Source organism: Vitis vinifera, chromosome 10 (genome assembly GCF_030704535.1).
Source record: "Vitis vinifera cultivar Pinot Noir 40024 chromosome 10, ASM3070453v1".
Lineage (NCBI taxonomy): Eukaryota > Viridiplantae > Streptophyta > Magnoliopsida > Vitales > Vitaceae > Vitis > Vitis vinifera.
In genome coordinates this window covers 19,228,446-19,240,932 of record NC_081814.1, presented here as the reverse complement: position 1 = coordinate 19,240,932, position 12,487 = coordinate 19,228,446, and the positions used below count along the sequence as shown (strand labels likewise).

At 36.4% G+C, this 12,487-nt stretch overlaps 1 protein-coding gene across 3 annotated transcripts in view; it reads right to left on the bottom strand.

Moving 5' to 3' along the window:
* LOC100241105 (protein ROOT HAIR DEFECTIVE 3 homolog 2) overlaps positions 1 to 12,487 on the bottom strand; it is a 99,577-nt gene that overhangs the window by 16,206 nt on the left and 70,884 nt on the right. For all 3 annotated transcript variants that reach the window (XM_059740382.1, XM_059740384.1, XM_059740383.1), the window contains 5 exons: positions 4,485 to 4,612; positions 4,102 to 4,364; positions 3,859 to 3,955; positions 3,593 to 3,763; positions 3,407 to 3,511 (listed from right to left, as the gene is read on the bottom strand). In XM_059740382.1, the coding sequence (XP_059596365.1) occupies positions 3,407 to 3,511; positions 3,593 to 3,763; positions 3,859 to 3,955; positions 4,102 to 4,364; positions 4,485 to 4,612 (764 nt within the window). The remainder of the gene's footprint in view (positions 1 to 3,406; positions 3,512 to 3,592; positions 3,764 to 3,858; positions 3,956 to 4,101; positions 4,365 to 4,484; positions 4,613 to 12,487) is intronic.

Here is a 12,487-nt window from a genome sequence, read left to right as displayed (position 1 = left end):
ATTAAAAAACTTCTCAAAGCTTTTATCGAGGTCATCTTTTTCATTACAAGTCTTTAATCATAGGTTCTGAAAAAATTTTCCTTTTGAAGAGAATCATTGAATTTTCAAAGATTTCTCATTTTTTTGTTGTTGTTGTATTGTGTTCATTTGCCGTGATTTGGAAGCAAAAAAATTTAATTTTTGAGTTGAACTCAAGATTATTTTGGTAACTCAGACTACTTAGCCGATTTAACTCAGAATCTTTATCAGGTCCACCGAGTTTAACTGATTCTTGGTTGTGTTTTTTCATAATGAGTATCGAACTTGGAGCAAAAAGAATCGAGTTGAATACGACTCGGTCGAGTCATATCGGACTTGGCCGATACTTTGAGCCATGTAAGACAATCTTAATTTTGTTCCAAGTAACTTAATACATGATTAGAATCCTAGTGATAATCTTGATATTCCCATTGCATTGAGAAAAGGTGTTAGGACATGTACTTGACATCCAATTTCCAATTTCATATCTCATGAAAAATTATCTCTAATGTATCGTGCTTTTACCACTAATCTTTCTAGTACATAAATTCTAAAAAATATCCAATAAGCTTCTAGAAACACTTGAATGGAGAGTAACCATTGGAGATGAAATTCGTGCCCTTAAAAAGAATGAAACATGTGAACTCTCAAAGATACTTGAAGCAAAACAACCTGTGGGATGCAAGTGGATTTTCAATTTCAAATACAAGGTTGATGGAAGTGTAGATCACTACAAAGTAAGACTAGTTACTAAAGGATTTACTCGAACATATGAAATTGACTACTAGGAGACTTTTGCTCCAGTGGCAAAACTAAATATAATACGTGCTACTATTTTTGGTAGCTAATTGAGATTAGTCTTTTCACCAGTTAGATGTCAAAAATGCTTTGTTCAATGGGGATTTGGAGGATGAGGGTTATGTGGAGATTCCCTTAGGATTTGAAACAAGAAGCAATGTCAACACAAAAGTCTGTAGGTTGAGAAAGTCTCTATATGGTCTCAAACAGGCACCACGAGTCTAGTTTGAAAGATTCACAAGAGTAGTTAAAAAGCATGGATACTCTCAAGGATAGTTAGATCACACTATGTTCACGAAGGACTCACATGATGGGAAAGTTACTATTCTCGCTGTGTATGTAAATGACATTATCCTGACCAGGAATTATAAGGAGATGATTAAGTTAAAATAGAATCACGCCAAGGAATTTGAGATTAAGGACCTAGGATTACCTAGATATTTTCTTGGAATGGAAGTGGCCAGATCACAAAAAGGTATCTTTGTTTCTCAATGTAAGTACACTATGGACTTACTTAAAGAGATTGGAATGTTAGGAAGTAAACTAGCTAACACTCCCATGGACTCTTTGTGTAAAGTAGGTGTGAGATAAGGAAGCTCTCCAGTTGATAAGGGAAGATATTAAAGACTTGTTGAAAAACTTGTATATTTATTTCATACGAGACCAAATATTGGTTTCTTGGTAAGTATTGTGAGTCAGTTCATGAACAATCCAACTAAAGAACATCTTGAAGCAGTATATCAAATTCTCAGGTATCTAAAAATGACCCAAGGCAAAGGATTTAACTTTCGAAAAGGAACAAATAAAGTTATTGAATTTTATTAAGATGCTAATTAGGTAGGTTTCATAATTGATCAAATATCCACATCCGGTTATTGCACTTACATTTGGGGAAATTTAGTTACTTGGTGCAACAAGAAATAGTTAGTCATTGTTAGAAGCAGTGCTGAGGAAGCATTCAGGGCTATGGTTCATAGTATATGCAAAGGAATGTGGCTAAAAAGATTTCTTGATGAGATAAAATTTTAAATTGAAACTCAAATGAAAATGTTTTGTGATAATCAAGCAGTGATTAGTATTGCAAAGACTCCATTTCATCATGATAGAACCAAACATGTGGAAATTAATTGTCATTTCATCAAAGAAAAAATCGAAACAGGAGCCATTAAGACGATTTATACACCAACTTGTCTTTAGACGAGAAATACCTTAACAAATGCTCTTCTAAGAGTTAGTTTTGAAGCTTTGATCAACAAGATGAAAATGATTGACACTCATGCACCAGCTTGAGGGAGAGTGGAAATTCGGATAAGATTCAGATTGTAAGTCCTAATTTTAGGGAGGATCACATGATTCTAGAAGTCCTAAGCTAGGTTTTCGTGTTTGTTAGCTAGTTTAAATTAAGAGATAAGGATAATTTGTTATCTAATATCTCTAGTTGAGTTTTTGAATTTCCTATATTAGTTAGGATTTATTTTTCATATTTATCACTAAAATAAAGGGTTAGGTGGAAGATTTGTTACTATCATCTACTATAAATCTGATATAAGTTTTCAAGAATCAGAGTGCAAGAAATTTAGGGGGAATTTTCCTCATTTTTTGGCACCTTGTTCTCTCTAACTTCTGTTCCCTAAGTTAGGATTGTGGATTCCCCTTACTTGGATCATTTGAATTAAAAATCAATATTTGCTTCGTTAATTAGTTTTTTCAAGTTAATCTCATTTCAAAAAATAAATTCATACATTATTTTCATTTTAGCATTTAGTTGGAACAATCATTTGACCTAGTTTTGGTAATTTCCATAGACCAATCCATGAGGATGATACTTGAAATATTGCAAAAGTCATAATAACTCTTTCTTTGTTTTTTCTTGGTCCAAATTGCCATGTAATTAGGCTTAGGTATTTTGGTACAACAAAGAACTGCAATTAGTTAACCAAGAGAAGAGTCTCTTTTCTTGTCGTCCTTTTTAAGGATCTCATTCCTCTTTAATTTTGGTCATTTGTTTCCTTAAAAGTGGGAAGCCAAGGCTATCTAATATAGGGACCTCTTTATTTCTCTCTCCCTCTAGAGGATTAAAAAAAGAACACACAAATGTTCACTTTTCTCTAAAATTCACATATCTTGTTTCCTTTTATAAATTTTCCGTTATCTAATGTAACAAAAATATAGCTTCTTATTAGGGGGAAAAAAAAGAAGGAAAATTTACAACTATGTGATAGTGACACAATTAAGAGATCAACCTATACAACCACATGACTTGTGCTTTGGAGTTCGCATCTTAAGATTATGTCCATCAAAGACAAAATTTACATAAGAAAAATAAACAGGTCTTAAATAAACTTCAAGCTATGAAATGGTTAAAAACATGTGAAGAACTTATGGTTTGAACTCACGGTCACATATTCTTACAATCTATATGAAAAAAATTCAGTTATTAAAAAATCAAAAGTTTTCCATCAAGAAAAAGGAAAAAAATCAATTAATGTCAAAACCAGTGAGGATGTCGGTTATAAATGCAAACACATTAGGTTTATTAAAGAAAAATATAACATAATAGTTGGGAGAGACAAAATGTATAATAATGTACCTGTGCAGAAATAGCTTGAGTGACAATATACTCAGTCTCTGCTTTGAACTGTCTCCACAAAGACTTGCACTGCACTGGTGTAATCAGTGTTTTGTTTGGAGGAACCTAGTAGATAATGTTCCTTGAGTGATCATTCTGAAGAAAGTATAGAATACAAAGCAAACATCAGTCAACAAAATCCACTACCTCTTCCCATGTGCTTGAAGCAAGAGGATCTGGGGAAGCGCCCATTTTCTTATCTTGGGACAAAGGGACACTAACTGTCCCATCCATCAGAGAGGAAAAAAGTACATTTTCGATCTTATCTGGTTTCTCATTCAAGCGTATTGCAGCCATAACAGATAAAAGTTTCAGAGACTGCAAAAGAAGAATATAAAAAGCATTCAGATATTACTGGTATAAAAACAGGCAGGCAAGTTCAAATTCATTCACAAAAGATCTTTGAAAATTACTGCAGAGTAAGCATCCTTTGTGATTATTCTAATATTTTCCTTCCCTGTCCAAACCCTTGGCATTGAATCATGATCATGATTGAAGACTGTTGAGAACCTGAAAATTTTCCAAAAAAAAAAAAAAAAAAAAAATGAGGGCATGGAAAGATTCCAGATTCAATTCCATGTGACAGTCCAATAGAAAAAGGAATGATAAAAATTACAACAAGAAGAAATAATAAATTTCACAGAAAAAATTGCTACCTATCCTTCATAAGGATCAGAACTTTCCCAGCTTCTTCTCTTGCTTTCTTCTCCACCACAATTCTTGCATACTCTTTTAAATTTTGCATCATTTTGTTAAACGTTTCTTCATCCAACTCAAAACCAGCAACAGCAGTTGAAAACCCTGATATGGCAGTTTCAGTTTCACGTCTCAGAAGTTCTCTTATTGAAGGCCAGGTGTCTTTCCCACCAAATTCAAGTAGGGATTCCACAGGTTCAGTCAGAGCCTGTGTAAGTTTTTTCTGCAAGACACAAAGATCTCAATATGGTGTGACAGGCTAACTGGGTGTAGATGCTTCTTTTGAAAAATGCCTTGAGCAAAAAGAACACTGATGAATTATCCCATTAGTCAAGCAATGCACCTCATAATTGACTGCAATTTCTGACAACTTTTTTCCCCGAACAGATGATGAATGTGCCTCAATATCACGATGCAGTTTTTCCCGGACCTTTGAATCATCATCCCATTCAGCCTGCTTTACAGAAGCATCTGAAAGGGGGAAAAGGGTTTCAAACAAACATGAGATATGAAAAAACATGGAAGAAGCATACAATTTGAATACAAAAATTCAAAATGAGTTTTCTAAAGTTACAATAGAAAAAGTTCAAGAATCAAGGATGTTAATGTATTAGTTTACATTGGCAATTTTGCTGCAAGGATCACTGATTGGAAACTGCTTCCCTACCATTGAAATGTGACATATTCAAGTTGAATACTCAACAATTGAAGCTCTGGTAAGTAATTTTAAGTTTGAATTTAGGACAAGATAATGACCTATAAAATTCATATTTTAGTCGTAATTGAGTGTCAAAGGAAAATAATGGACGCTTGAAAGAAACCGGAAGCAATAGAGCATGTAGACCCACGCATAAAGATGAAAACTAGGTTGGACACTCCAACATTTGATAGCTCACACTTAAGCACCCCATACTTCTAAATCCAAAAAGTCTTTTAAAATTAAGAAAAATTTATCAATTTTTATAAATTTTAGTTGCAATTAATCGTAAAAGGCAAATAATGGACACTTGAAAGAAACCGAAAGCGATCAAGCAAAAAAAAAAAAATTGTTGTGTGATCCATAGTTTTTACATTTGTAAGGGTTAAAGGGATAATCTTTGTACATGATTTTCCACATATATTAAGTGTTGTTGTGTGATTAATTGATTATTATTAATTTATTTGGATTATCAATGAATATGTATAAGGCTTATCAAAGGGATAAACTAACTAAATCAAATTGAGTAAAATTGTGATATAAGAAAGGATTTTAAACTTGGGATGAACTTGTGGATTACCTATGCACTCCCCCTCTAGGTAGTTCTATGAATCAAGAATACCTTTTCAAAGGACAAGTTTGAAAATATCCTTAAGAAACAGAAATTTATGTTTATTCATAACATAAATCAATTGTGGGTTTAAGAAAACCAACATTGCTCTATATTAGGGGACATGATAAAGAACCATGTTGCAGACAAAGTGATTGCTTACGTTTTATATGGATTCAACATTATATAATAACAACATCAATAACCAAATGCATTAAAAGAAAAAAAAACTGCTAGTGTGAAATGAATACAAGAAGTGTTTGCAACACATCAAGAACTTCAAATGTGATCATGGCTGTAAGTTTTGTTTTTCACTTAAGTTTCAATAAGCAAAAGTGCGGAAAATTTTCAAGGAAACAAATAAAGAAATTACTAACTTAGAGAGGATATGAATTTTGAATTTAGGGAAGCTTAGGACATAATACAAGATCATTTCAAAGCCAGAATGAGCTTAAAAAGTGACAAATTAAGAATATCAAATGTAAATATGTTTTGCCCAAATGGTAAAACAAAAATATGAAACCAAATAGAACACTTGCACATGATGAAACTAAAGGGAAACATAACTCATTTATGTTGTACATTTAGGTTTCCAATTCCAATCTAAACTAGTGTTAGATGTTTCATAAAGTTCCAAGGACTTCCCCATCTAAGAGTTCAAGCAATGTTTTGATTTTTAAGACAGAGCCTTTAAAAGCAATGATATAATGTAACTGTGGTTTTCTAAGGAAAAGATTTCTAGATTTTTCATTGATTATAAAATTGGTATATAGGGCTGAATATATACATGATGTTGCTAAGAATAAAAAAGGAAATGAATACTACCACCAGCTAGGCTATGAAGATTAACGTATCTCTACAACTATTACAACTAATTTCTTATAATATCTTGACTAATAAATTATAGAAATTAGATTAGCCAGCTAATATACAATTATAGCCAAAACTCTAATTTAGGAAAAATGATTCTTGACTAATTCTCTACACTCCCCCTCAAGCAGGATGGTAGATATCTTCCAGTCCCAACTTGCTTGTAAACTCCTTGAATTGATGTCCAGTAAGCCCTTTTGTTAATATATCTGCCACCTAATTACTTGAAGAAACATGAGACAAGTTTATAAGCCCAACTTCTATCTTCTCTTTGATGAAGTGTCGATCAATCTCCATGTACTTGGTTCCATCATGTTGAACTTGGTTATATGCAATACTAATGGCAGCCTTATTGTCACAGTAGAGCTTCATTGGTATCATTAGGGGTATTCTCAATTCACTCATCAATAACTTTATCTAGATAAGCTCACAAATTCCAAGAGCCAATGCTCTAAATTTAGCTTCTATGCTAGACCTTGCAACAACTGTTTGCTTCTTACTTCTCTACGTTATTAGATTCCCTCCTAGGAATGTACAATAACCTAAGGTAGACCTTTTATCATCTACACAACTTACCCAATCAGCATCAGTAAAAGCTTCCACATCTAACCTCTTGTCTTGTTTAGAGAATAACAGTCCTCTTCTAGGAGAGCCTTTGAGATACCTTAGGATTCTAAATACTACTTGTAGATAATCTTATTTGGGATTGTGCATAAATTGGCTTACTAAACTGATAGCAAAGGCAATGTCTGGACAAGTGTCCAAGAGGTAAATTAACTTCCCCACGAGTCTTTAATAACCTTATTTATCAACCTTCTTACGACATGTATGAGTACTCATCTTGATGTTTACATCTATTAGGGTGTCAATAGGTTTACATCCTAACATGCTTGTCTCTTCAAGAAGATCTAGAACATACTTCCTTTGAGACAAGACAATTCCCTTTCTTGATCAAGCTACCTCAATATCCAAGAAATATCGCAAGTTTCCCAGGTCTTTGATTTCAAATGATTGTGCCAAAGCTTTCTTCAATCTCAACATCTCTCCCTCATCACTTCCTGTGAGGATAATGTCATCAACATAAACTATCAAAATAGTTATTTTACCATTACAAGAATGTTTGTAAAACATCATGTGGTCGGTCTGCCCCTGGTATATCCCACGCTCTTCACCAATTGAATGAATTTTTTGAACCAAGCCCTTGGTGACTGCTTTAAGCCATACAAAGATTTCTTCAACCTACACATTTTTCATCTACCCAATTGATCTTCAAAACCTGGTGGCAACTCCATGAACACCTCTTCTTCCAAATCACCATGTAAGAAGGCATTTTTTACATCAAGTTGTTGTAGAGTCGAGTTCAACTTCGCTACAATATATTGTAAGACTCTCACTATATTCATCTTTGCTACTGGGGCAAAGGTCTCCTGGTAATCAATACCAAATGTCCGGGTATAACCTTTAGCCATTAGTCTTTCTTTATGTCTTTCTATGCTTTCATCTGCTTTGAACTTGACTGTGAACACCCACTTGCACCCCACTGGTTTCTTTCCTGTTAAATGGTCAATAACTTCCCAAGTATGATTTTTAAAGACAACTTTCATCTCTTCATTAACTGTTTCTTGCCATTCTAGAACCTACAATGCTTCATGAACATCACGAGGAATACTAACACGAGATAAATTAGTGATAAATGATCTAAATGAGTCATTTAGAGCACCATAGGAAGCAAATTGAGCAAAGGATGTTGTGTATAGGATCGACTAGATTTTCTAAGAGCAATAGGTAAATCAAGATCATTAAACAAGGGTTTAGGAGTTGGATTTACCTGAGTGTTTGGCTCTTTTACAGAGTTGAAGATTGACTCTCTACAGGAGGTGATGGATTTATTCCCCTTCTCTTGGAATATGTAATCCATTTCTTCTCAATTTTTTGTTTTGGCTCTCTTCCTTGTTTTTTTTCAATTTTTGGCTCTCGTCCTTCCGTTTTTTCTTCAATTGAAATGTTTTCAAGAATTCCTCCAATTTCTCCTATCTCTCTCCCTGACTCCTTTCCTTAGGGTACTTCCCAAAAATTCTCTTCTCTTCTAATCTCCCCTTAAAGAGAATTTTGGGTGTTGTAAGGCTAGTTCTCAAAGAAAGATACATCCATAGACGTAAAATACTTTCATGATTGTGGGTGATATAGTCGTTTTGAGTTGGGTAATATCCAAGGAAAATGCATTTTTGTGTCCTAGGATCAAACTTGCTATTATTGTGGCCATGGATATAGACAAAAGTTGTTGAACCAAAAACCTTAAGAGTTAGGGATGAAAACAAATTATGAGAGGTAGGGAAACATTGTTTTAGGCTATTTATGAGAGTTTTATATTTTAGGACAGGGGTTAGCATTCTATTGAGCAAATAAGATGCTGTCAAAACACCTTTGGAAATTCATTTAGAACATCATGGCATGAGCAACTTCAAGAAGGTGATGATTTTTTTTTTCTCTGACACTCCATTTTATTGTGGAGTGTCAATACATGATGAATGATGAATGATTCTTTCTTTTTGTAGATACTCTCCTAGAATATTTGAGTATACTCTCTCCCATTATCTGTGCGAAGGATTTTAATGTTGGTTTCAAATTGATTTAAGATCATCTTGTGAAATTGTTTAAACACACTAGCAACTTTAGAATTTTCTTTCAACAAATACACCCATTACACCATAGTGTGATCATCAATGAATGTTATAAACCAACGAACTTCAATATTAGTTTTAACATGAGAGGATCCCTAAATATCACTCTGAATTAACATGAAAAGGCAAGATTTTTCATAAATTTTAATGGGAAAAGAAGCCCTATGGTGTTTGGCATACTGACAATTCTCACATGTAAATTGAGAAATATCTTTATTCTTGAATAGATTAGGAAACAACAGTTTTAGATAAAGGGAACTAGGGCGCCCTAGTCTACAATGCCACAACTAGATTTCTTTATTCTCTCCTATACTACTTTCAACTTGATACACCCTTTTTATTTCATCACCTTGCATTTTTTCATCTAAGAGAATGGTAAGGACGTTGAAGGTCTCTGTGGAGAGGAAGATCTTCTTGGTTAGGCTTGAAAGCGAGTCCGATGGAAAATGGTGCTCGCTTACAGAGCACAATAGAGGCTATGTTTTCACCTTAGGTTTTGAGAAGAAAGAGGTTGGGTGGTTGATCGAACATTTGACGAAGGCCATCGAACTGAAGAGTTGCATGGGTTTCTACAGGAAATACAGGGGAAAATCCAGTGTCCATTTAATGGAGGTCTGCTTCAACAACCATGGAAGGTTTATAAGGCTTTCAAAGTTCGCCTCCAACAGAAAGTCAACTTTCTTGGTAATTCCTGAGGGCGAGAAGGGCAGAGGTTGGGAGCAACTAAAAAGCGCGTTGTCTTCCATGCTAGTGGTCCCCTCCTCGAATATAGATGAAAAGGGAAGGCAGTGCAAGGAGGAAAGTTTTATCCACAAACATATGGGTCCTTTGTACCGGTCCTTCGCGAATGTAGTCAGAGAAGAAGGACTGAGGAGAGGAGGCCTTGTTCCAGTTAGGAGGTGGCGCGAGAGCTGTGGTGTGCGAATGTCCAATAGATTTTGTCAACTGGGTTGAGGTTGGCCATGCTCTGGCAAAAAGATTAAGGCAAAAAGGTGTGGTGACTATCGGCCCCTTCTCAGGTAGAAAATGTTTATTTTTTGTAGAAATGATAGAGGAAGCTCTCTCTCTCCAGGATTTAAGGTTTCTCAAGATTAAGGGGGGGAGTATACAGTCCAGTTGAGAAAGTGGTTGCCAAGGAAAAATTCAGAAGTCGTGGGGAAGTTCAGAGGAGGATGGATTGAATTACGGGGATTGCCCTTTCATTTATAGTCTAAGGAACATTTGAAGAAAATTGTGGAGTAGTGGGGGACGGTGACAAAAATCGATTGGTGAACGTTGAAATTGTTTGATCTTTGCAAGGCGAGGGTGAGAATTTTAATGAAGGAACGAACAGTTCTCCCAACTTTGATCGAGGTGTTAGATGGGGATGGGTGTTCACAATTTCAATTGCAGTGGTCGGAGTTGAAGATGTTAGGCGAGGTAGAGAAATGAGTGAGTTGACTCGGGAGGATTTTAAGCCTCACTCGTGGACAGGTGGTGGAAGACGGGTTAAGGGAGCTAGATCAACGGCTAAAGGAATTTCTTTTGTTAGGGCAACTAGCAGAATGATGAAGGGAGGAGAAAGGAAAAAGACTGAAGCAATTCCTATGGGGACACATGGCAAGAGAAGATCGGAAGTGGGGAACAGCTGGTTCCAACCCTCCTCGTCGTTCATTTTGAATTCAAACAATCAAAGTTTAGGGCCTACTGGGTCAAAGCAGGATGACGAAGTTAGGGCTGAAGGGAACAAGGCCTACTCAATTGATGAGGAAGGACATTGGGCCTCTAATTCAAAGCAAGAGAGAAGGGCCCAACCTCCTCTTAATCCCAGTCCACTGGTAGAAGAAAACTTGGGCTGGGAGAGGGGCGTTAAATTAAATGGCCCGCTTTCGAAGTTGGGCCAAGAAACGAGAGGAAAAAAGCCCATTTTTTAGAAGGGCTCTTTACGAAGAGAAGACTCCTCTGCAAAGGGAAATGGGATGTTAGTCTCAGAGGTCCCTGATGCTCAGCTGAGGGGCTCTGCGGTGAATTTTGGTTCAAAGGAGTTGTAGACTACTCTTTTTCCTCCAAGTTCTGGCTGCCAACAAGGGTTTCGAAGCCGAAGCGAGCCTCTAACGCATTAGAAGCCTTCGTTGGATTGTGAAAATCCTCCAAAGGTAGTTGCTTTTGGAGCGGGAACACATATGGAACGAGGGTTCAGTGTGTGTCCACTCACTTGTTGTCGATCATCAGGGTTCCGAAAGAGGTGTTTGGGGAAAAGGGCTTCGTCGTTAAGAGGAGACGCAGTTTTGAGCAAATCCCCCAACGTTGAAGACAGAGCAAGCTATAAGGGCCACGTGGGTTTTGATCATCGTGGCTCATCAGTCACAATTTTTCCTTCTATTCCAGTAATCAGAGAAAAAGGGCTCAACTTTGTGGGGACTTATGGAATGTTGGTAGCAGAAAACTTGGAGGTATCTTCGTCTTCACATTCTCAGTCATCTTTGTCTACTTTTCCCCCTCCCTTTGGCTTGCCTCTTCCATCTCTGAGTCCTTCTGTTCCCGTTCTTCCCAGTTCAGTCATTTATTCTCACTATCCTATGAAAACTCGAGTTATTTCCAAATTTTTTTTCCAAAAAACAACGATGGTGCTTTTTGTCAAGTGTCTATTCGCAATCCTAACCTAGATGTTGTGGAGTCCCAAATAGCTTATTTGAACCAAATGGCCGAGGGTATTAACCCCCTTAAGACTTTGCCCAGCACACCTAATGAGGCCTCCAACCTGGTTATAGTTAGCCAGGGTGAAGCTGAGTTCTCCCGATTGGGCGAGTTCCAAATAGAAGGCCTTTCCCCTAGGAAAATGGCTAAAGTCCGTTAGGTCTTAAGTTCTCTAGATATTAAGGTGTATTCTAGGCGAAAGAACAGATTCTCCACAAGTATTTGAGACTTGTTGGAATTGGTATGGAGGTTTAGGGTTAGCGAGGTTTATCCATGAAAATCATTAGCTGGAATACCAGGGGTTTAGGATCTAGGAAAAAACGAAGGGTGGTTTTAAGAATTTTTTAGGCTAGAGAATCCGGATGTTGTGATGATTCAAGAAACAAAAAGGGAGGTGTGTGACAGAAGGTTTGTTGGTAGTGTCTGGACGGTTAGAAATAAGGAGTGGGTTGCTCTTCCGGCGAGTGGGGCTTCAAGTGGGATTTTGATTATTTGGGACTCTAAAAAACCGTGCAATGAGGAGGTGGTAATAGGCTCATTTTCTGTCTTAGTCAAGTTTGTGTTGGATGGTTGCAGACTGCTATGGCTGTCCACAATTTATGGCCCAAACAGTCATTTACTTAGGAAGGATTTTTGGGTGGAGCTTTTAGACATTTTTGGCCCTTCCGTTCCTTTATGGTGTGTGGGCGGTGATTTTAATGATATAAGGAGAAGTTCAGAAAAATTGGGAGGCTCTAGTTTAACTTCTAGCATGAGGGACTTTGATGGTTTTATAAGAGACAGTGAATTACTTGACCCCCTTTTACGGAACT